The following is a 23,900-nucleotide window of genomic DNA, read 5'->3' on the forward strand; positions in this document are numbered from 1 at the left end:
GCGTCTGGGTTTTCCCTGTATCCCATATTGCAAAACATGTGACATACGGCATATCATTGTTTTCAGTTTTCAGATCAGATGTGTTAGCTGAGATTTTGAATGAGGGCTGAAATTATTATATTTTGGTGTTTTCAATTGATACCAAACTACCTGCTCCAAAAGTCAACTTGTGCAATAACACTGGTATTACACTGTACATATTGTAATAAGCTAGTTAGGACATAGTAAAAACTCACAATTATAATTTATACCCTTTATACCCATAACAATAATTGATCCTGTGCATAGTATCACATTTTGTATATTCTGCCTATTTATATATATATGACTATTTCTGTTCTATAATTCCTGGCTATTTAGTGGTTATTTGTATATCTTTTACTATCTAAATTTAAAACATTTATTCGCTTTTTATTTAAATTTACTTTATTAATACAAGGTATTTGACATATGATTAATGAACTACACTAATCAATCTCCTGCACGTATTACTGCGGTGTAAACACTGCACCACCCCACCCGCCCACAAACACACACACTTCAGAGCCTTTCAATGTCATAATTTATTTTGACCAAAACAAGAGCTAGATGTCATCCATAAATAAAAAAAAAAAAAGAAAAAACACTGTTTTGTTTTGGGGTTTCTTTCCACTTAAATAAAAAGTCCTTCAAGGATTTCCTCATTCGTCAGCGGTGATGTGTGATGTGCGCCCCAGTGTTTCAACACCCCAGCCAGGCGTTTGTCTTCTCCACCCCCACGATGCGTTTCTGGGTGTAGTCGTACTTGTAGACCTGCGGTCCCACGAAGAAGTGGATGAAACCTAAGACGACACAGATCACACCTCAAAGTGGCACCGTGCGCAGCCTACACGGCCTGCATGGTTTGTTGCTGTTGATGTTTGGACGATGTTTGCAGTCAGTTGCTATGCTCCTGCTGCTGCTGCTGCTGATTATGATGATGATGATTATGTCGATGCCAGCGAGCAGAGTTGGCCTGGAGATCGCTGTTTTTTTCGACATAGTTCGACTGGCAGTTTAAAATAAACGGGTCGTGGGGCCGCAGATGTTGTAACAACTCACAGTACTACTGGGTTCGTGTTTAACGTCTGTAATTGCTGTAATTGCATTCCTGTGCCACTAATGTCTACGGGAACTCTCAAACACCCCGGAGGCATAGACGGCGCTGCAGAGGGCTGTTAAAACCTTAGACAGATTGACGGATGGAGGCCGTACTTCCAGCACTTAACGTACCAAAGCGCAAGCCGCTCTGTCAACGCGTTGTGTGATTTTGGATTTGGAACAAAAAAAAAAAAAAGATTTCTGAAGGCATTGGGTAAAATTAATCTTTATTCATAAACTAAGTGCTCAAATATAAATGTCCCTTCTCTTCTCTTCTCTTCTCTTCTCTGAACCCACTCCCTGTCACTCTACTGTGCCTCCATTGTTCATCAGAAAGAGTGGGTCTGAGAGGGACAAAGGAGATTCACAAAAGTCTATGAGCAATGGGAGGGAGTCCCAGAATCTCTGGCAGGAGCCAAGATAATTGCTGGATATTGTCCAACCCTGATGCTAAGCCATAGTTCAAAGAGAAGAAATAATACATATCAAAAACTTCCCGGCTCTATGCTGCTGACAGGTGCTGGAAAGCCAAGTTCCTTCACATTTCACATGTCTTAGTTGATAGATTTTTAAATACCCTATAGCTTTAACAGCTTCAGTCAAATAAGCAGCTAATGAACAAGAAACTAAGATGGCTCTGAGACCTTTTGGAAATCCTTAATGGCGCCTCTCATACTTATTACCCACTCAACCTAACCTTTAATGGGAAACCAGCGGATACTGCATGGCAGCAGTGTGCGCAGAGCATTTTAGGGGCAGGGGCAAAAATCAGAGAACGGGCACTTTTCACGGGTGGTCTGGGAGTTGAAGAAATGTTATTATTTTGAACACCTGAAATACCATTTTGTGCACCCTAGAGCCTTCGAATAGGTGTAGCATGGAGGGGATGTAATCATCCTATGGAAGGCCACCTGGAGGGAACTTTATACGGTTTTCTTTATCGTAGGGACACTCTAGAGGGCACTTTACACCATTGTGTCTATTTTAGGGGCACTCTTGACGGCATTTTATAATGTTTTCTCTATCATAGGGGCACTCGAGAGGGCACTTTATACTATTGCCTCTATTGTAGGGGCCTTCTAGAGTGCGCTTTATAATGTTTTCTCTATCATAGGGGCACGCTAAAGGGCACATTATAATGATTACTTTATAGTATTAACCTACTCTCATAGGGCACTCTAAATGGCAGGACCAAAGGGCCTCAGGGGGGTCACTGCACGGGAGGGAACATAGAATGGAATACAGCTGAAAATACTGTGTAATAACATAAAATATAGCTCACCTTCTTTATGAATAGCAGCACTTATTGTTGTGTTGACTCCAGGAAAATCTTCACTGATGTACTTTGGGAAACCGATATCCATGATTCTCCGGTTTTCATTATAACTGTAAAAGAAACTCACAGTCACTATTTGAAGTAATTCATTTTTGTTTTGCATGCCAACATTATGGATAGGTACGTTTTGTGTCACAGGTATGATCCCAACAGATGAAGAGAGAGTCATTTATTATTGAAACACAAAACAGAGGATTAAATAAAATCAGGATGCCTTGTGAATTTGTGTATTTTATTCGTCTACCTCCAATAAATGTCATGGATGAAGAAGAGGGTGCGTCCTGTTTTGGCTATGTGCACTGCTGCGTCAACGTCCTGCACCCAAATTGGGAAACCAAAAGTACTGAGTGGTTTGGGCTTTCCTCTCACACGGGAGCCCTTCACTGTCCAAAACATGGATTCTGTAAAGGAAACCCCCACTTTAGAGCTCTAGGTAGAAAAAACCCAATGTGGGTTTGTTTCAACAAATGAATGCTTTCAAGAAGATGCAAATACAATGACACAAATATGGTATTTAGTAACATTAGACATGAACAAAGTGATACTTAAAGCCATATCAAACATGCCAGATACTAAAGAGAGGCAACTTTATTTAACTTTTGCATCTAATGACCCCAAACAAATGGTCTAAATTCAGACCAGTGGTCTCAAACTCAGATGATCTGGGGGCCACTGGCCATGTCGTCTTCCTATATTAAAAAAAATAAAATAAAATGAAGTACATCTGTGTGGATTAATTTAGCATTAATATTTGAAAAAAAATATTTATGGGCCAGATTTATTAATATCTGATTGTTAAGTAAAAGCAATGGGTTGGATCTGTATTTAGTCAAAACTATAATCTGACATAGAGGACTAAACAAGCCGTTCACAAACATGAATGCCCTGTATAACAATTGTGATGGCAAATTACAAACTGTTACTATGTATTTCTAGAATTGTATGCATCTAAATTATATTATCCAACTCTCTCTGTGTGTGTGTGTGTGTGTGTGTGTGTGTGTGTGTGTGTGTGTGTGTGTGTAAGGTTACTCTCGGTCCAACTTTCACTGGATGTGTTTGCGTTTAAGACCAAGGTTGTATGTTTACAACCTGGTATATTAATGGAAGTTTAAGACCAGCATCTGGATAACTTCATGCTATGAAGGAGCTTAGTATCAATTATACAGGGGTGCAGTATAATGATCCTTGGGATATCCTCCTTTCGGACCCTGTGGTGGGTGCGTGTTACCGATGGGCTTGGTATGTGTGCAGTTCAGACAGAGGTCACTGAGAATGATATAAACGTGGCTCTCTGTTATCGCTTGTGAGAACATCTTGTGGAGTTCCTGCGTGAGTACGTGGTGATGTTCTCTTGAGCCCAATAAAGTTATTTTTACTTGTACTCTCACCGAGATTGGACGTTAACTCATTAAAGTAGTAAAAGTGAATTTCTACCACACGACGAAGCCATTCAGCTGTGTAAATAATAATGATGAAATATGTTACCATGGATGAGGTAAGCGGTGGATCTGCGAGGAACCCAGAAAGCAGCGTCAATGTTGGCTTCGATCTTGGGCATAAAGTTGGTGATGGGACCTTCCTTGATGTCGTACTGCTGATTATGCTTGATCCAGAGATACCTGCTTGGAAAATTGTGGTAAGCTATACCAAAACAAAGTCCTCCATGACCCCAATACCGAAAAAAGCATTTTAACATCCCTATCCCTAACATTTATCCCTTCATCCCTTCATCCTTACTAGTCATAGTCTCATAGTCATTGTGACTCAAAATGAAAAGACATTTAAAGGGAACCTATTCTGAAAACTCACTTTTCCAGCGCTTGTGCACATACATGTGGGTCTCTGATGGGTCTGCTAACACACAAACTGTGAAATAAAACAACCCAGTCAGTCTTATGTGAGCTGTTTCAGAGTACTTAATGTCCTAAAACGAGCCCTTCAGCTTTGTGTCTCAGTACAACGTAGCACTGAGACACATTCGAATTAGAACCGCCCGCCATCTGAGTAACTCCGCCCACGGCTGGATCGAGACCGGACCCGTGAGCATTGAAGCTAAGAGCTAGTCATGGGAAGTGCTCTGTTGGCTGCAGAGACCAGCACAAATCTTTTAAAAGAGCGAGGGATTAATACCAACTGTCCGTGACAAAACTGCAGACGAGGAAAATGTAAGTATTTAAAAATGTATCCCGGTATGTGTTTATTTCTGTGTGTGTGTGTGTGTCAAAGATTGGTTGACGGTAATTTACATGTAGGCTGGAGCGCCTCAGATTTTGTTTTTGATTTTGATGTTTCCGTTAATGACAAAAAAACAAAAAAGCCCCAAGCCATGCCGCGTCCCGGGCTGCTCCGAGCTCCGTGCTGAAAGTCACCGCAGCGAAAGTCGGAACAAACTTTTGAAATAGGCCTTGTAGATCCAATATGAAGATTCAGCGACTGGATTGCTTTATTTCTCGCCTCAAATTTGTTCAGAAACAGATTTTGGCGAACTGATTAGGTGAAATCCGTGAAAGTTTCGGAGTAAATACAACGGAACCCGGAAGCCATGTTCAAACGTCATTGGCTCATAGAACTAGGGGCCTCGGGAGGGAGGCTCCTCCCACTGAAACAGCCCGTTTTAACGGATGTTAGAATGGCTCCAATACATAATCTGAGTGGTGTTTTCAGCAAAACAAAACTTTAGAAACATGTTTTGGGCTCCTCAGAGACCATATGTAGAAATATTATATCAACTTGGTGAACGGGAGCATAATAGGCCCACTTCATGGCTAAATCTAGGTCTATGTCTCTCTCTCTAGAAAGGCTAAATTTGGGTTAATAAAAGGCGTCATACCTCTCTCTGAAAAAGAACGTTGCGTCCCCGAGGGTGGACACGGCGTCGAACGACAGGTCAGGGGCACATTTGTTCTCCATGAGTCTTGGGAACTGCGGTCCCGAGAGCCAGGGGTTGTACTGTGGGCTCCAGCCATACCTGGGGAACAACTTCGGGCTACTCCTGCTCGTACCTGGTTCACATCGGGAGACACGAAAAACTAAAGCCGCTGTTTGGATTTCACTGGATTTCAACTTTTAAAATGTATATTTCCCCGTAACCATAGACATTAAGAAGGTAAAATTGTTACATTTTTAAGGAGCCAGATTTATTGACAGATACTGTGTTACATATAGACATACATGGATGTATCTCTATCTCTCTACAAATAGTAGTCAAGCTGCAATAAAATACATACATATTTGTATTGTATGTATCATTTATGACGATTTAATAAGACATAATTATATATAAATATAAATATATAAAATATTAATAACATTAATAATGTTTTTTTTAATAAATAAATCGATTTTTGACATATTTAAATTGATAAATACATATAAATTAAAATACATACAGTATATTCATAATAAAAATAATTAATCATGAATTCCTTCTGCATGTATGATGGTTGAAGGTATTGTAATACTTCAGAATGAAATTGTTAATATAAATAAAGCCTTATCATCACCACTTATTTACCGTAGAGCGCATTAATATTTGCAACATCCTCCTTGGACAGCAAGTCCACTTGTCTTGGGTGCATGTAGGTTGGATACATAAGTGACTCTGGGTTTCTGGAGTGTTTCAAGCCCAAAGCATGGCCAAACTCATGTGCCGCCACCAGGTAGAGGTTGAAGTCTAAGAAAAATCGTCAACATCAGACGCATCAATTATCTAATAACTTTCTCTGAAATACTCTGAAAGACCCCCTGCCCCCGTACCCTTTTCTCCAGTCGTCCAGTGCTCGTCATCGTCAAAGTGTGTGTCCCCTCCCATGCCGGCTCCTGGACCAAAAGCATGAGCCAGCGTTCCCCTGGGTCCATCGAAGGGATACAGATCGCCATGTTCTGCAGGATCACATCATAGAAAATAGATATCACAAGAAAAACATCTGTACTTAAAAAAAAAAAGGTAAAATGACACCCCAAAGTTTGCTCCATATAGATGAGGCTGGTGGAAACTGTTGGTTAAATGCAGCCGCGGTGCTGGTACAATGAGAGTTTTGTATGTAATTTTCGAACAAAGTTCAAACATTTATGATTATAAACTGTTGGTTAAATACTTAGCACCACCTTGCAGTATTTATTGTTAAACCAATGTTGTTGTTACACTAATCTCTGTCTCAATGTAGCTGAATGTTATTCTCCCTTGTAAGTCGCTTTGGATAAAAGCGTCTGCTAAATGACTAAATGTAAATGTAAATGTATAATTATGTGATGTGTCATGCAAACCGATGTTTGATCAAAATGTTTTTTCCTCTCATAATTCCTGCAATCTATTTTCCATTTTAAGCTCAAAGTGGCACCCACCAGAAGTGACGAACTCCACCTTGATGTCAGCATTTCGGTTGTGCGACCTGACGAAGGTCAGACCGCTGGCTCGGGCCCAGACGCTGAGCGCTGACTGCACCACAGAGTTGATAGTGCCGCGCGGCAAATCCCTGGTGTAGTGACCGATTCTGCAACAGAAACCAGAAAATGCCAAATAGTGCTGGCAAAATTAGATAGATCTCAAGCTAAGCAACCCTCTCTAGGACACTTACCATTAAATTTTGAATTATTTTATCACAATAAAAGCTTATGCCAGAAGTTAACTATTGCAGAAATATGTATAATAATTGACTATTAGTAAAAAGCAATCTTAACCAACAGCGTATATCAGCATTAACAAAATCAATGAATTGATATGTAAGTGAATGTTTAATGGGTGACTTTCTAAGTACAAGTACAAGTATAAGTACAAAATAACAACACAAAACGAAAGGCTCAATCAATTAGACATGCTTGAAGAACAGCTTATATTACTTAGAAACAAATACAGCACAGTGAGGCTTCACAGATGCAGCACTTTGATGCCTTCTCCAGACATAAGCATAAATTCTTATGAATATAAATGTTATCAAATTATATTAATATATTAATAATTATTAATACATGACTACATAGATGATTAAACAGATGGCTTTTGGGGCCAAATAGAACCCACAAAAGATAAGTCATCAAATAAACTTCCAATTAAAGTAGCAAATATAAACAATGCCATAGTTTTATTAAGATTAACTTAAAGTCAATGTTAACATAAGATAAGATACTATGGGCTGTGATAAAAATTAGAAATCGCTTTTTTTAATGCCTGGAGGACATTCAGGCAAAATGACCAAGTAAATCTTTGGAAGGATTCAACAAATAACCCTTTAAACAATGAAACATTCATATGCATGTGCATATGCATGTCGTTGACATTTAACGTATCTTTTAGATACGTTTTGAACACCAACAGCAGAACCTCCTGTTCACCTGTAGGTGATGACACTCTTGCTCCACCGCGTTCCCCGGTTGTGTATGTAGTCCTCCACGTCGGGCACCCCACAGCGAGGGCTCCTCATCACCTCCAGAGTCTCCGTGTCCAGGACCCCCGTCGAGTTGAGCCCGAAAAACAGCTGCATTTCCTGCACCGAGGAGGTGAAGGATTGCCCGCTGCGCTTCCAGCGACCGAATGGTCCTTCCTTCAGATGGTAGTACCTCTGGAGGTATTCCTAGTAGAGAAACAATACCATAAATCAATCAGTCAATCAATCAATCTATTTATCTATCTACCTGTCTGTCTGTCTGTCTGTCTGTCTGTCTGTCTGTCTGTCTGTCTGCCTGTCTGTCTGTCTGTCTGTCTGTCTGACTATCTAGATGAAGTGGTAAATCATCACCATCGATAAATATTTCTGTCTGGAGGCTCTAGAGATCATGTTGAGCAGCTGAAAGGAAATGGGAGAAAATCTGGACTTGAGGTCCATAGTAGCATTTATAAAGAATCCCTATTTGTATATAACAATACTGTACGTGCTACAAGAAAAAAACTTAGATTATTGCAGAGTGGCAGTAACCCTAGAATATTGTTTTCCCACCATTGACCAACTGCTTAACCCAGACCCGTTTCTTGATATTTTAAGGCCACCATCTGTCACAAAATGTGAGGAATTTGAAATTTGAACATTTTTTAAAAGCAAAATTACAACAACCAGGGCAAGTATTACTTCCTCTGTTGGAAATTTCAATAGTCAACCATACAAAAGGAAAGCATCCAGGACGCAAGCAGGATTGTAATAGAGAGTACATTTCCACCTGCTCTTGATCCTGTCCCTACTATATTCTTTTAGATGGGTTTATATTGTCTCAAGCTCTGCTTTGAGTCATTCACTCATATCATTACTAATTCACTCAGTCACTTGAGACTGGTGATTTTCCAGATGCTTTTAAATCTGGTGCTGTGAAACCATTGGTGAATAAACCACACTTCGGCTGTGGGCTCCGAGGCAACTACAGGCACATATCAGACCTTCCGTTTTAAGGTTAAGTGCATGAGAAAGTTGTCTGTAATCAAATTTACAACTTCGTAGATGAAAACAAATTTTGGAGAAGTTTTGTCAGGTTTCAGAGCCTATCACAGCACAGAAACTGCTCTCACCAAAATGCTAAAGGATTTAATACTTAGCACTGACAAGGTTTCAGTTCTGTTTTTTTGGACTTGAGCGCAGAATAATTTGATAATAATTGATCACAATATTCTCAACAATCTTCTGGAGAACTGGGTTGGTCTGTCTGAATGCCAATAAAGAATTATCTAAAATCTTATCTCATCTTATGTGAACATATCTGAACTGGTTCAGAACCTACATTACAGGGAGGAAGTTTTTAATCCATCTTGGAGATCATGTATCACAGAAACATGATATAACTTGTGGTGTTGCACAAGGGAGCTGTCATGGGCCCTTGCTGTTCTCACTTTACATGCTCTCATTAGGTAATATTGTCGGGGAACCTAATGTCAATTTCCATAGCTAAGCCAAATCTTGCTGATGCCAAAAGTGCTCTCACCACTTGTCATCTTGCTATAAATGATTAGATGAGTAAGAAAATATTAAAACTAAATGAAGATAAGACAGAAATCATTTTGGTTTGGCCCCAACGCCAAAAGGGAGGAAGCCTCTGAAAGACTGATAAGCTGAATCCCTGGGTCGAATCAAATTCTAGATTCTGATTTCAGTTTTAACTCCCGTATTAAGAAAGTGACCAGAACAGCATTCTTTCATCTTCGAAATGTCTATCTATCTTCAGCATATTTGACGCAACGTTATTATGTAACTCCTATTTTCATCCCTATTCACCGCCAAAGAAAACAAGGGAAAAAAGAGAAACAGGAACGAGAGAGTAAATTAGGACTGTCCGGGAGCAGGGAAAATTAGGTGGCAAGACAGGATACAGAGCGCAACAGAGTAATCACTGCCAAACTCTGAGGGCTGTACGAGAAGTCACCACCGCCCCCCACCCACACTAATGGGAGACATATATTAAAAAAAACACCCTCAGTAGAGGATGCGAAAACAGATCCTTACAATTTTCTCCCCCATTCCCTACCCTCCATCATTCAAAACAATGATTTGTTTCTTTCCCCAGCAGATGCCCTCAGAACCGAAATACACAGCGGTTGAAGCACTTACTGTGGCCAGCTTGACATCACCCTGCGTTTCGGAAGTAGACCCCTCTTCCTGCGGAGCCAGAGAGGGAGCCGAGCGGCACGGCCCAGGCAGAGACAGCAGCAGCACCGGCAGCACACAGACGCAGAAGCACAACACGAGATGCATTTCACGGCCTAGTCCTTTCAAAATACACATGTGAGTCCACAGGTTCTGGTTAATGAGAAAGCCCTTTTTAAATGCTTATTGTGACTCATGCTGCGGCCAAAGCCCAGGGAAGCCTCAGACAGTACTATGGAATTAGGGAGGGGTTTGCCTCAGAGCCGAGGACAGCCAAAAGAAGAAAGAAAAAAATAGAAAGAAAGAAAGAAAGAAAGAAAGAGAGGAATGAAAATTTTAGACGCGATTTTAACTTTCTATGTCACACGATCGCTTTTCTAACCATAGCCGTCGTAAGAGAGTGCGCCACCGCAAAATTTTCAATCTCGGTTCTCGTCCCAGTCATGCTGCTGAGTGATGCTGTGACGTGTGCGAGTCCCTAAGACTGACAGAGTTTTTATGGCACCTTTTTGGAAAACAAGCTGCTGACTCACAGATAATCCCAAAGAAATGGTGAAGTTACCAAACACACAAGAGGACTTGGCGCAGATGATGATTGACTCATAAATCGCCCCCCCTGAAATATTTAGAGCTGCCTTGATATTGGGAAAACCTCAACTAACATGTGAATGCCACATCTCCCTTAATGACATTTCCACCTCATCCAGACTGATGCAACAACATAGCATGTTGTACGGCCTCGATCCCACGCATTCCGCAGGCGCTCCCGAAATATCACTGCCAAAGCCCATTCTTGTCCCGCTATAGCAAATCCATGTCAGTCTGTTGAATGAGAGAGTTCTATGGAAAGAAAACGAAAATGACTCTAATTGCAGGGATTTTGGGGCCCTTCAAAAAAAGAAAATGGCCGCCAGCCAGGGATACACCGAGTGGCAAGGGTGGTGCCAGGGAAATTTCAGGCTACAATTAGGGTTGATTGGGCGCTGTGGAGCTTTTAATGGGACCAACAGCATTCCTCCGCTCGGGGAGGGGACAGAAGGCGACTTTCCCGGGGACACACAATGCTCGTCCGCAGGGCGATTTAAAATAATTCCGGTCGCTCTGGTTTTACGGTCAAACAGACAAGGTAATGAAGTCATTTTAAGCCCTGGTGATCTTGAGAGCAAATTTTAGTGTAGCCATGTTACAAGCTGGGAGAGACCGTTCCGACCGACACGGTAATTAAAGTGGCAGGAGCGCTGCCGTTTCGCCCCAAAGATACGCCCGCCTAGTCTGAAGGTCCCGGAGCCACCGCTGCTCAGAGGAGGTCGGTGGAATGGACGATGTGTTTCGTAGAATCGTTTTTCTTTGTCACTTATTATGTGCATTGTGAAAAAGATTTAATGGCTTCTTTAGTGATTCCCAACCCGGAGTGCCTGACCCCTATAGGAGGTCGCCAGAACCGGCAGGAGGGTCTCCGGGCCTTGGACGGTTTGAGGCATGTTCCCTAACAGTCAAATATCGGTTCAAAAAGCCTCGGCTCAAATATAATATAAAATATAACATCCAAATGGGGGAAAAAAATTCAGAGGCCCATGCCACAAACACATGGGGTACCATGAAAGACAGAACATGACGTTAATTTAAAAAAAGAAAACATGTGAAGAGCTCTGGTCCAATAAGACTTTTACATTTGTATGTTCTGAAGAAAGTCACGGCCCAGCTCAGTTCGGTTTTTGCCGCACGGTTTGGAAAAGAGGAGTGAACTCTGCAAAGAACACAAACAACAGACAGATCTGAGGACAATGGTACACACCACAGAACACACAGCACACACGGCACACACAGTACATACAGCCCACACAGCCCACACAGCACACACAGTACACACAGCCCACACAGCACACACAGTACACACAGCACACACAGCACACACAGTACACGCAGCACACACAGCCCACACCGTACACACAGCACACACAGTACACACAGCGCACACAGTACACACAGCACACACAGTACACACAGCACACACCGTACACACAGAACACATAGCACACACAGTACATACAGCCCACACAGCACACACAGCACACACAGCACACACAGCACACAGCACACACAGCACACACAGTACACACAGCACACACAGCACACACAGTACACACAGCACACACAGCACACACAGCACACGCAGTACACACAGCACACACAGTACACACAGCACACACAGCACACACAGTAAACACAGCACACACATCACACACAGTACACGCAGCACACACAGTACACACAGCACACACCGTACACACGGAACACATAGCACACACAGTACACGCGGTGCACAATGGCCGCAAGGTGGAACAAAGTGCTTGTCGCCGTGCCGCCCAAAACAACACGGTGTCTCCCTAAATCACAACTTATCCCATTCCACTTAAAACAAGCTTTACATCGTCCCGTTTTGGGTGACAATGAAACAACAAAGGAGAAGCAACTGCAACTCGCAGACGTCAATACCGTAGGCAACTTTGAAATTTGTGTTTAAGGGCTGTTATTACTGATGCATTCATCTTAGTTGCACCGTTGTGTGTGTGTGTGTGTGTGTGTGTGTGTGTGTGTGTGTGTGTGTGTGTGTGTGTGTGTGTGTGTGTGTGTGTGTGTAGTATGAGTGTGTGTGTGTGTGTGTGTGTGTGTGTGAACCTTTGTCTTCGTGTCTGTGTTTTATTTCCTCCCAAATAACCACGCTACATTCTTTGCCAAACAACATTGCGGCGTAATCGCTCCATACACCCCAACACCGTCGTCTTCTGTTTTCACAATCTGCAGCCGGTGGGCAAGGTTCACGGGAGGCATTCCTAATGCGCAACCTTGCACAACGTGCACCAACCGCACATTGCAACCATGAAACCAAACAGTTTCCCAACAAAGATATTTTTGTTATTGCCACAAAATGCCTCTGTAACATGATTAGATCAACAACTAATCACAGTCTGACAATCTGCACAACAAATATTTGTTAATATTTTGCAATTTCCCTCTTGGGTGAATAAAGTATCTATCTATCTATCTATCTATCTATCTATCTATCTATCTATCTATCTATCTATCTATCTATCTATCTATCCATCTATCTATCTATCTATCTATCTATCTATCTATCTATCTATCTATCTATCTATCTATCTATCTATCTATCTATCTATCTATCTATCTATCTATCTTTCTGACTATCTAGATGAAGTGGTAAATCGTCACCATGGATAAATATTTCTGTCTGGAAGCTCTAGAGATCATGTTGAGCAGCTGAAAGGAAATGTGTGAAAATCTGGACTTGAGGTCCATTGTAGCATTTATAAAGAATCCCTATTTGTATATAACAATGCTGTATGTGCTGCAATAAAATACCATTTTGCAAAGATTACTGCAGAGTGGCAGTAACCCTAGAATACTGTTTTCCCACCTTTGACCACCTGCTTAACCCTGACCCGTTTCTTGATATTTTAAGCCCACCATCTGTCACAAAATGTGAGGAATTTCAAATTTGAACATTTTTAAAAGCAAAATTACAGTCTATCTAACTATCTGTCTGTCTGTCTGTCCGTCTGTCTGTCTATCTATCTATCTATCTATCGATCTAGAGGTGTTGCTGTAGCTTTCTTCATTACAAGTGAAATTGGCTATTTTGCCGCCCAAGTGAAAAAAGTACATTTTCCATACTGAAAATATACTTTTAGGTGTGTGAAAAGTATTTTTACTTTTTGCGCGTGTACTTGATGTGCATTTTTGTGAATTGTTATTTACTGTTGTGTACTAATTTGAAGTACAGATTTTGTATACTAGTCATTAATATCCTGTAAGTGTGATGAAAATACCCTTATAAAAGTATGTAGAAAATGTATCTAATGTAAACTGTCAGCAAGGCAAGTATTATTTTGGTCATCAAAAAACAAAAATCCGTTAATAAATAGTTTTTTTTGCATATTTTAACACAATAACTACAACTTTAGTCGTTTCAATGAAGCACAACTTCATCGTATTGATTGGATGTTCTCAGATAACATACTTGTAATGTACTACTTCACTCGAGAGGGAATTGTGTTTTCTAGTTTTGTGGTTTCCAGTTTTTGACTGTTACCTTGTTTTGTAGACATGTCAGCGCCACATCGTTCAAAGTGGCAATTTGGCAAAAGACAAACATCCGAGCCTGACGTCAGAGCAACTGGAGCGCTGCCAACGCGCGGTCACAACTGGTCCGGTTCCTTACGGAGATTCTGCTGCCACCCAGCGGTGAACTTGAGTATGACGCCGTCCCGAATTCAGCCACAGCAAATACCCTGAGAATAAATCATCTGCATATGGAAAAAAACAAGATGATATAGGTGAAATGGAAATGTAGGATGGATGGGAATGGATAGATAGATAGATAGATAGGTAGATAGATAGATAGATAGATAGATAGATAGATAGATAGATAGATAGATAGATAGATAGATAGATAGATAGATAGATAGATAGATAGATAGATAGATCGGTCTGTCTGTCTATATATCTGTCTGTCTGTCGGTTACGGTCGGTCTGTCTGTCTGTCTGTCTGTCTGTCTATCGTATCTATCTATCGTATCTATCTATCGTATCTATCGTATCTATCTATCTATCCATCTATCTATCCATCTATCTATCTATCTATCCATCTATCCATCTATCCATCTATCCATCTATCTATCTATCTATCTATCTATCTATCTATCTATCTATCTATCTATCTATCTATCTATCTATCTATCTATCTATCTATCTATCTATCTATCTATCTATCTATCTATCTATCTATCAATCTATCTACCTATCTATCTATCTATCTAACATTAGTAGGTGTAAACAGAATAATAGATTGACTCATTCATACAATCAACAGGGGATTTTGATAACCGTATACAGTATACAGGTACCTATGACCCGATGGGGCTCCTTTGAAATATATAGATCCTGGATAAATATTAATGTCAACAAATCACATCCAAAGGTCAGAAAGTGAAACTGATGAGTTTGTTGGATCTTATGGTCGAACATTAATGGCATTCTGAGTGGTATTGATCCAAATTTGATCTTAATTCCCCATTAGGGAAAGGTATTTTATTCAGTAATGGTTATGTTTATGGTTACATCACTTGCCAATATCCACAGTAAACTGTTCAAACTCTACAACATATGACGATTTTTTCCACCTGTTCAAAACAAAACAATTATTGCACAATTATTATTATTATTGTTATTATTATTATTATTATTATTATTATTATTATTATTATTATTAGTAGTAGTAGTAGTAGTAGTAGTAGTATTTATATATAATAAAAATAATGAAGATGATGATGATCATACCAATAATCATCATCATTATCGTCATCATTATAATAATAGACTTCAGCTTGGCAGCGTAAAGCTCACAACTAAGAAGACAAATATTACAAAGAAAATAAGAAAAGAAACAATCAAAACAATGAGAAGAAAAAATGTCATTGCTTGACATATTGTACAATTTATCTTATATATATTTTTTTATTATTATTATATTATTATTTAAAAATATATATTTTACCATTATTTTATTAAGTGTCAGCACACTATTTTTTTTTTAAATTATTATATTTTAAAACGCAAAAGCTGAGAGCTCCGGCTTTGTGGGCTCTGGCTAACCCTATCAAATTGTTTCGGTTCACCATCATCACCGCTACGATATTATTAACACACACATACACACACACATGCACGCACACACACACACAAACACACACACACACACACACACACACACACACACACACACACACACACACACACACACACACACACACACACAGGTGGACTCACAACGGGCACACACACACTACAAGCACCTGCTTCAAAAACACTCCCGAAGAACCCTCCTGATTACATTCTTCTCCTTTTCTCCCTCATTTACTGACATAGCTTTGTGTTTTTCCAGGTACATGTTGTTGTTTGGTTCTATATTTATTTGTTTCACCCGTGGTGATTCTCCCCCTCTTGGAGTAGTAATGATGATTAGTTGCTCATGGACCAAAACATTGTAAGACCGTTCTCCAAAGAGGGGGATTGGTGATGGTTCTGTGTAACAAAAAGCTATGCTCCAAAGTCAAACTCCACTTGCAGACTTACTCTGTCCGAGATGCAATGGCATACAAATACTCTGTGTTGTATGCCGAGCACGCTGTCAGCACAGGTAAAAAAAAATGAGAAGAACAAAACAATCAGTGGAATGCATTTCTAAAAAAATAAATCGTGTAAATGAAAACAAAACAAAGGGGGAAAGGAGCTGGTGTCCAGGAAACACCCATGCTCCTCCATCATCTCCTCGTGATTATTGACTCATAGTTAAAGCAAGACACCTTACCCAGCGAGAAGCTTTTGCTATTACGGGACCAATCTAAAATCCAAAAACATATTTAACAGATTCCCATTTAGTCAGTGCTAACATGACGATTTCATTGGGAACATTTGTTTCAACCTATTTCAACCTACCTGTTAGAGCGTGAAGGTCGTTTTTTAGTCTAAGAGCACATTCGGTGTCACAGAAATGGTGTTGACAGAGTGGTTTTAGGGATGGGAAGGTCAGCCATCAGCCTGACTAATTGTATCAACCAACAACAGTTGAAGGGTTGCTGCTTTCCCCCTCAATTTTTCTCCAAACAGATGTTTTTGTATCTGGGGTGTCAGAAATCCAGTGGCAGGTGTCAGTATAACCAGGGCAACCAGAACAAACAAAGCTGATTATCTTTGAATTGGCTCAACAGATTTGTTTTCACTGTCAAAAATATTTTATGGTCAATCAGGAATACCTAGTTTCCAACAGAATAATATGCTACTAGTTATTCTTTATTATTATTATTATTATTATTATTATTATTATTATTATTATATTATTATTATTATTATTATTATTATTATTATTGTTATTTCTATGTATTTTTATTTTTTTATGGCTGCCAAAATGGTGAGAAAAGTGGGAATAATGCATAATCATGCGCACAATCAGCAAAAAAAAAAAATGCTGGTCTAGTTGAAATAAAAAACGCAGATCAGCGGTCAACACGCTCTTCGTCCTGTTTGTGTCTTTGCACTCCTATGTGGCTGGAGAAACAACCAAAAAAAAAAAACCCCCCTGTCCTGCTCTCCTCCCCCCGTGACTCAGGGGAGCTGTCAACCGCTGTCTGAACAGCTCCAAGACGAACTGTGTGGATCTGTTGTGATGACACAGTTGTTCTCACGATTATAACGTCACTTTTTTTTCTACAGTGATGTTGATCTGAGTTGTTCTCATTCCATGTTTGAGCTAAAGAGTTACAGTACAATCACAACCATGGAGATATCTTCTGATTTTGAAATATCATCTCATACTAGGACTATGTGTATGTATGTATCTATATACATCTATATATATATATATATATATATATATATATATATATATATATATATATATATATACAGTTTTATATTTTTTTTCTTTTTTAGACATGTATTTATTGATATATTGACATATACATAGGTGTATCTATATATATATATATATATATATATATATTTTTTTTTTTTTTTTTTTCTACAATTTTCACTTAATGTTATTGAGCTGAACCATACCATATCGACCAAACAACCAGACAACTGTTATAAAAGCATATAAATCTTCTCTATGCAGCTAAAACAGTTTTTTGTTGTTGTTGTCGTTGTTGTCGTGTTGCTCTGGATATCCAGGTCTATTTGCAGCAATGGCCGTGAGCTATTTCAAAATCTGTGTTGTGGAATTCAGCTAATCACACGGTCTCAGCCTTTAGTGTATGTAAGGCTCGGGGAATCCATTGTTAAAGCATATATTGATAATAATAACCCCTTTGCAGCTGGACGCACGCACACGCACACACACATACACAACACTTGCAGACGCAGTAGAAAGCAACTACAGGCAACACGTCCTGACCTGTTGAAACACAAGTAATGGAGTCAGACCCCCAAACAGTTTATTATCCCCGAAATTGGAAGTCCTTTTGTGACAAGAAAACATAGAAGTAGATTCTGTATAGAAAAAATAAAATGCTTACACCAATTTTAGGCCTGGATCTGCAGTAAAAAAGAGTCCTAACTCTATTTGAGCAGTCGGATCGTCTCTCCTACTGGGCGCCCGATAAAACTGCATCCGCGTTTCGCAACACAAAACTTGAATTGACTTTGTTTGAAGCCAGGTCACACCCAGTTGACATCACTTCTGGCAGTACTGTCGGACCAAAACTTTGGAACGTATCCCGTAGGGTATTAGAACGTGTTAACTCAGCATTTATTTTTCGATATTATATATAGAACCTACTGTAACTTCTGAATAACACAGTAACAAATAAGATAAAAAAGATAGTTGCATATAGTAAGAAACCTCTCCCACACACCTGTGTCTGGCAGGAAATCCATATTTGTATAATTATTTTTGCTTTATAATTTTAGGTGACTTCCCCTGTCTTAGTCACAGCGGCTGTCTCATCCTGAAATAACCGGCCGAATGACTCTCATGGGACATGTGCATCTGAATGATTTCAAGAGCGCCGTTATGCGTTTCCCTAATCTCGGTAAAATTAAGTATGAGCCTATGAATACTGTGAGCCTTTTCTGTCAAAAAAGAGCCATTACTCTAGAAAACAGCAGAATGAGAAAAGAAAAGAAAAGAAAAGAAAAGAAAAGACAAGATAAGATAAGATAAGAAAAGATAAGAAAAGACAAGATAAGATAAGAAAAGATAAGAAAAGATAAGAAAAGATAAGAAAAGATAAGAAAAGATAAGATAAGATAAGATAAGAAAAGATAAGAAAAGACAAGACAAGATAAGATAAGAAAAGATAAGAAAAGATAAGAAAAGACAAGATAAGAAAAGACAAGACAAGATAAGATAAGATAAGATAAGATAAGATAAGATAAGTCACCTTTTATTAATCCCATTCATTCAGGCAATGCGGTCAGATAGGGAAAAAAAACTAAATCTATATTATAACTATTTTTTCTATGTTCATACCAATAGGGAAAGAATATTACAGCATAATGTCCTTGAACAAATAAAAAAAATCAGAAAAATACATAAGACACACAAATAGAGATAAAAACCCCAAAACTTCCCTGCAGCTTTACCTCTCTTTTCAATTACATACATTTGGGACGGAGCAAAGAGTGCCCAAAAATCTCATCAGTCAGAAAAACCTGTCTTACAGTACAGTACATTGGACTTGTCTTGTAACTGTTTATCCTAAAAAAAAAAAAAGAAAAGAAAAATTCCCGAAAGCATTTTCATGTGCATTAAAAAACGGTTTACCCAAACCACCATGTTCCTACATATACAAGCAGGTTTTGCTTGTGGTTATTTTTTTAAGCGAACAGAGAGGAAGTGGCTAGGTGCTTTTACATGAATCACAGGGACAAGTTTCCCGAAAAAAAAAAAAAAAAAAAGTAGCTCGAGACTTTAAATACCCCTCGGCGCCCAATTCCACCCCAATGACTGGTCTGGAGAACAAGGAGTCAACATGGAAGCGACTGTTCTGCTGCTGGTGCTGCTGGTGCTGGCTCACTCCTCTGCTAAGCCTCTGTCCACGGAGGAGACTGCCAAGCGGCTAAAAGCAGAGGTAACATCCAGACATTAAAGACAAAGATTTTTTTAATTATTTTTGTTCAGTTGTTGAATGATAATGCCTGAAAAATGGACTCGACTTTGAGAAGGTACCGCCTACTCATGCTTGTACGACTGATTCTGCTCACGAGTCTTGCTCGTGCCCTACGCATATTACTTAAACGTCACACAGTTGACATAGGGTCGACTTATTCTGACCTTGCCTCTGTCTCCATCGTTTTTTGGTTTTTTTTCCCGCCGGTTCTACAGAGATACCTCCGCCGCTTCTACGACCTCCCGGCGGGTCTCCTGGGAGCCCAGAAGTCTTCGGACGTCATGCGAACCAAAATCAAAGAGATGCAGTCCTTCTTCGACCTGAAGGTGAGCAAAAGCGCCTCGTTGAGTCAGCCCCATTGGGGGACGTACTTTGACATGACAATGTTAAAGTCCTACCTTCCTGTATGTGAAAAGGAAAATGGCCAAATCATAATGAAAGAAAATAGTTCAATATTACAAAGAAAATAGCCAATTCATGTCTCGCATTCGGTCGTCTCAACTCTTCCAGGGGACCTCCTTTGTGCGATTACCTCTGATTCCAACAATTATTACATTACCAGTCGCATTGTATTTCAGTAATACAAGGTACTCCAAATTCTAAGGTTATGGGAAAAATACGATTTTTAAGAGTACAGTATACTGGAATGGAATCACTTCCCACTGCTCTTCCCATCTTACCAAGGTGACCGGGAACCTGGACGCCAACACGCTGGAGGTGATGGAGCTGCCCCGATGCGGCGTCCCGGACGTCGGGGAGTACAACCACTTCCCCAGGAATCTGAAATGGCCGAACAACAACGTCACCTTCAGGTGAGCATTCCGACCCGACATAATGTCTAGCGCTGATCCGCTTTCCCGCCCCCGTGTCATTCAACGGCTTTTTTCTCCCCCCGACGAAACGTTTTCCAGGATAACGAATTATACGCCGGATCTGAAGAAGGCCGACGTGGACCGGGCCATCCGCAACGCCCTCAACGTGTGGTCCGGCGTCACGCCGCTGACCTTCAGGAAGCTCTACAGGGGGAATGCCGACATCATGGTCAGCTTCGGGTCAAAAGGTACGAAAAAAAATAATAATAATCACCCGCGTCAATCCTGATATGACCTGACCGAGTTATAAGGTGAAATCTTTTAGAGCTTTGTCGAGAATGAAGTGCTTAGGTCTGGTCTTCACATTAATCAATGCATGGATTTGAAAATACGTGAAAACCCAGAGAAAATGACCTTTGTCTGAATAATGTGCATTTGAACTTTTGCACCTACAGTATATAGAAAAGTGGACTTTCCTGACTAATAAGTAAACTATCTGGGGGATGTCCTTGCGAGTAAGGTGATATTCTTGATTGGGATTATTTGTATTGATTACACTTCTTTAATCAATTTCTCCCTCGTTCTTGAAGAGCATGGGGATTACAACCCTTTCGACGGGCCCGACGGGCTCCTGGCCCACGCCTACCCTCCCGGCAAGGACATCGGAGGGGACACGCACTTCGATGAGGACGAGCACTGGTCCAAAGACTCGAGCGGTAAGTGTTCTTCATGATTCCATAACAGGAAATAAGGATTAAATCAATTAAACGACAACTAATTTACCCCACCCCCATCCCGCCGCTGGCAGCTTACAACCTGTTTCTGGTGGCGACCCATGAATTTGGCCACGCCCTGGGCTTGTCCCATTCCTCGGACCCGGGCGCCCTGATGTTCCCCATCTACTCCTACGGCAGGGGCTACCCCCTCTCCGAGGATGACATCGAGGGCATCCAGGATCTCTACGGTGGGTTATGAATAGGCTCATTCATAGCCAAATTGCCGCCTTGAAATGTGACGTTAATTTTCTTAAGATCCATTTTGCGAAAAAAGTGAAACTTAAATCCGAACCGCAGGCTCCAACCCCAACCGGAGGAAGGTGAAGCCGAAGCCCGACGCCCCGAACAAATGCGACCCCATGTTGAGTTTCGATGCCGTCACAGAGCTCAGGGGGGAGACCATCATCTTCAAGGACAGGTAGAGGACTAGCTATACATCGAATGCCGGATCAATGACTTGGGTCACTGATCATCTTTTAAACCAGAACTTTTACGTTGCCTTCAAGCTTTCACGTACTAAATGCGGAAAAGCTGGTGAATTGGCGAAAAAAAAAGTGCACCACTATACCGAATGGATTCATTGCGATAAAAAAAAAGCAGGCGTAAAAGGCATAAAAAAGAAATGTCGGAAACACAATTTAAATTTGATCAAACCTGGCCGTGCTCCTCACAATGTAGTCATTGTCTCTTCCATACGCTGTGAACAGACCATTGGGGGCAGAACAGACTCAGTAGTAATTACAGACGGGGTGCGGCCATTCAGTGAAAAAAGAACAGGCACTCAAAGGGGCGAAAAGACAATGACTTATTATGCTCTACAGCTGTAGTTCTCCAGCGTCGCAGGCCTACACTTGCATATTCACCAGGCAGGAAAAAAAACAAAACGGTATAAGATATGAAATTCCCTACCCGGGACCTCATTCCGTAACGTCCAGGGGTCCCGCGGCTCTGCTCTTCGTCGAAAGCGTGAGAAACAGTTCGTTTTTTACAACGGACCCGGCGCTAATCGTACCCTTCCTGGCGCCAGGTTCTACTGGCGCCTGCACCCGCAGATGCCCGAGCCCGAGCAGACGCTGATCAAGTCCACGTGGCCGTCCATCCCCAAAAAGGTGGACGCCGCCTACGAGAACCCGGAGAAGGACCTGGTCTTCATCTTCAGCGGTGGGTCAACGTCGACAGTTTTAAGGGTCGGTCGAGGAGCGAGGGCGTTGGGGGGGGCGGGGGGACGCGCGGCGGACAGGTTACGGGGGTGATTATCGTCTCGCCTGAAACGGGCGCCACTTTTCTGGTATTTCGGCAGGGATCCGCATGTGGGCCCTGAACGGGTACACCCTGGCGGAGGGCTACCCCAAGTACATCCACAAACTGGGCCTCCCCAAGTCCGTGGAGAAGGTGGACGCCGCCGTCTACATCAGGGACACGGGGAAGACGCTGCTCTTCGCCGAGGAGGACTACTGGAGGTTAGCGGGTTTTCAATGGACGAGAAAAAAAGACGGGATTTGTCATTTTTCGATGGTAACCGGATGTCGAACGCCACGCGGTTTTCTCATGCAGCTATGACGAGAGCACCGGCACCATGGACAGCGGCTTCCCGAGATCCATTGAGATGGACTTCCCCGGGATGGGAGACGAGGTGGATGCCGCCGCTTATCACTACGGTACCTGGAACAACTCCTTCCTCCTAATATCGGTAGCCATTAGAAAACCCCCTAACCCCTAACCCCTAAACTCTAACCCCTAACCCCCTAACCCCTAATCCCTAAACCCTAACCCCGACCCCGACCCTGACCGGAGTCACCATTAATGTCTCCGTGCTCTGTCCATTTTAACAGGACACCTGTACTTCTTCCATGACCACGTGCAGTTCGAGTACAGCTACACCTCCAGGAAAGTCATACGGATCCTGAGAACCAACTCCATTCTCAACTGCTGATGAGGGGACGTGGATCCTGACGTGGTCCTCAAGAAGTGCGGGGAAAAACAAAGAAACAAATATTTTGGGTAGCGTCGGAGATGATGGCGGGGGAGGAGACACCGGCAGCAAAAGGGTCTCTGCCGGTTCATTATTTGCAGTTTAGGACTTTGATGTATTTGTGCTGGACACGCGTACGTCCTCTATACTTTTTCGGAGGCAGGTTTTGTAGCTATTTATTTCAGACATTTGTATTTAACTTACACAACTCACTATATACAAACTTACTATCTTATAGTTGTTGCACTGACGATGATGATCAACCATTGTCATTTAATTTTTGTCGTGAATTTTATTTTTTCCATTTCAATACATATATTTATAGCTTCAGGGAAAACAGAAATTGGTTTTGTAAGCAAAATAAATAAAAATAAATATTTTGTGCCATGAATGTGAACTACTGTATATATTATTTAAATATTTGTCTTACATATATACAGTACAAATACCCTGATTGACACATGACTCAATGTAAAGTTGAAATACCACGTTGACATTTCTACTTAAGTAGAATATAAATACTTGCTCTTAAATGTACATACAGCAACTAACGTAAAAGTACTCGTCAAAACAAGTGCATTGATATAACAATAGACTGTAATACGGCATAAAGTGCTCCTGTACCTTT

The 23,900-nt window shown here is 41.0% G+C and overlaps 2 protein-coding genes across 2 annotated transcripts; one reads left to right on the forward strand and one right to left on the reverse strand.

The window, feature by feature from the left end:
• Positions 1 to 720: 720 nt before the first annotated feature.
• Positions 721 to 10,128, reverse strand: mmp20b (matrix metallopeptidase 20b (enamelysin); the record flags this gene model as incomplete). Its single annotated transcript, XM_080006592.1, has 10 exons — positions 721 to 821; positions 2,402 to 2,505; positions 2,700 to 2,856; positions 3,944 to 4,077; positions 5,289 to 5,460; positions 5,973 to 6,131; positions 6,215 to 6,340; positions 6,803 to 6,951; positions 7,790 to 8,028; positions 9,985 to 10,128. The coding sequence occupies 10 exons, from the start codon at positions 10,126 to 10,128 to the stop codon at positions 721 to 723; spliced, it is 1,485 nt and encodes a 494-aa protein (XP_079862718.1).
• Positions 10,129 to 19,574: 9,446 nt separating this feature from the next.
• On the forward strand, positions 19,575 to 23,233 carry mmp13b (matrix metallopeptidase 13b; the record flags this gene model as incomplete). The annotated part of the gene is made up of 11 exons (XM_080006436.1): positions 19,575 to 19,673; positions 19,928 to 20,038; positions 20,397 to 20,524; positions 20,624 to 20,772; positions 21,115 to 21,240; positions 21,333 to 21,488; positions 21,598 to 21,718; positions 22,328 to 22,461; positions 22,601 to 22,760; positions 22,855 to 22,958; positions 23,133 to 23,233. 11 exons carry the CDS (start codon positions 19,575 to 19,577, stop codon positions 23,231 to 23,233), a joined length of 1,389 nt encoding a protein of 462 aa, XP_079862562.1.
• Between the last annotated feature and the right edge of the window lie 667 nt (positions 23,234 to 23,900).

Source organism: Zeus faber, assembly GCF_960531495.2.
Source record: "Zeus faber genome assembly, chromosome: 9".
Lineage (NCBI taxonomy): Eukaryota > Metazoa > Chordata > Actinopteri > Zeiformes > Zeidae > Zeus > Zeus faber.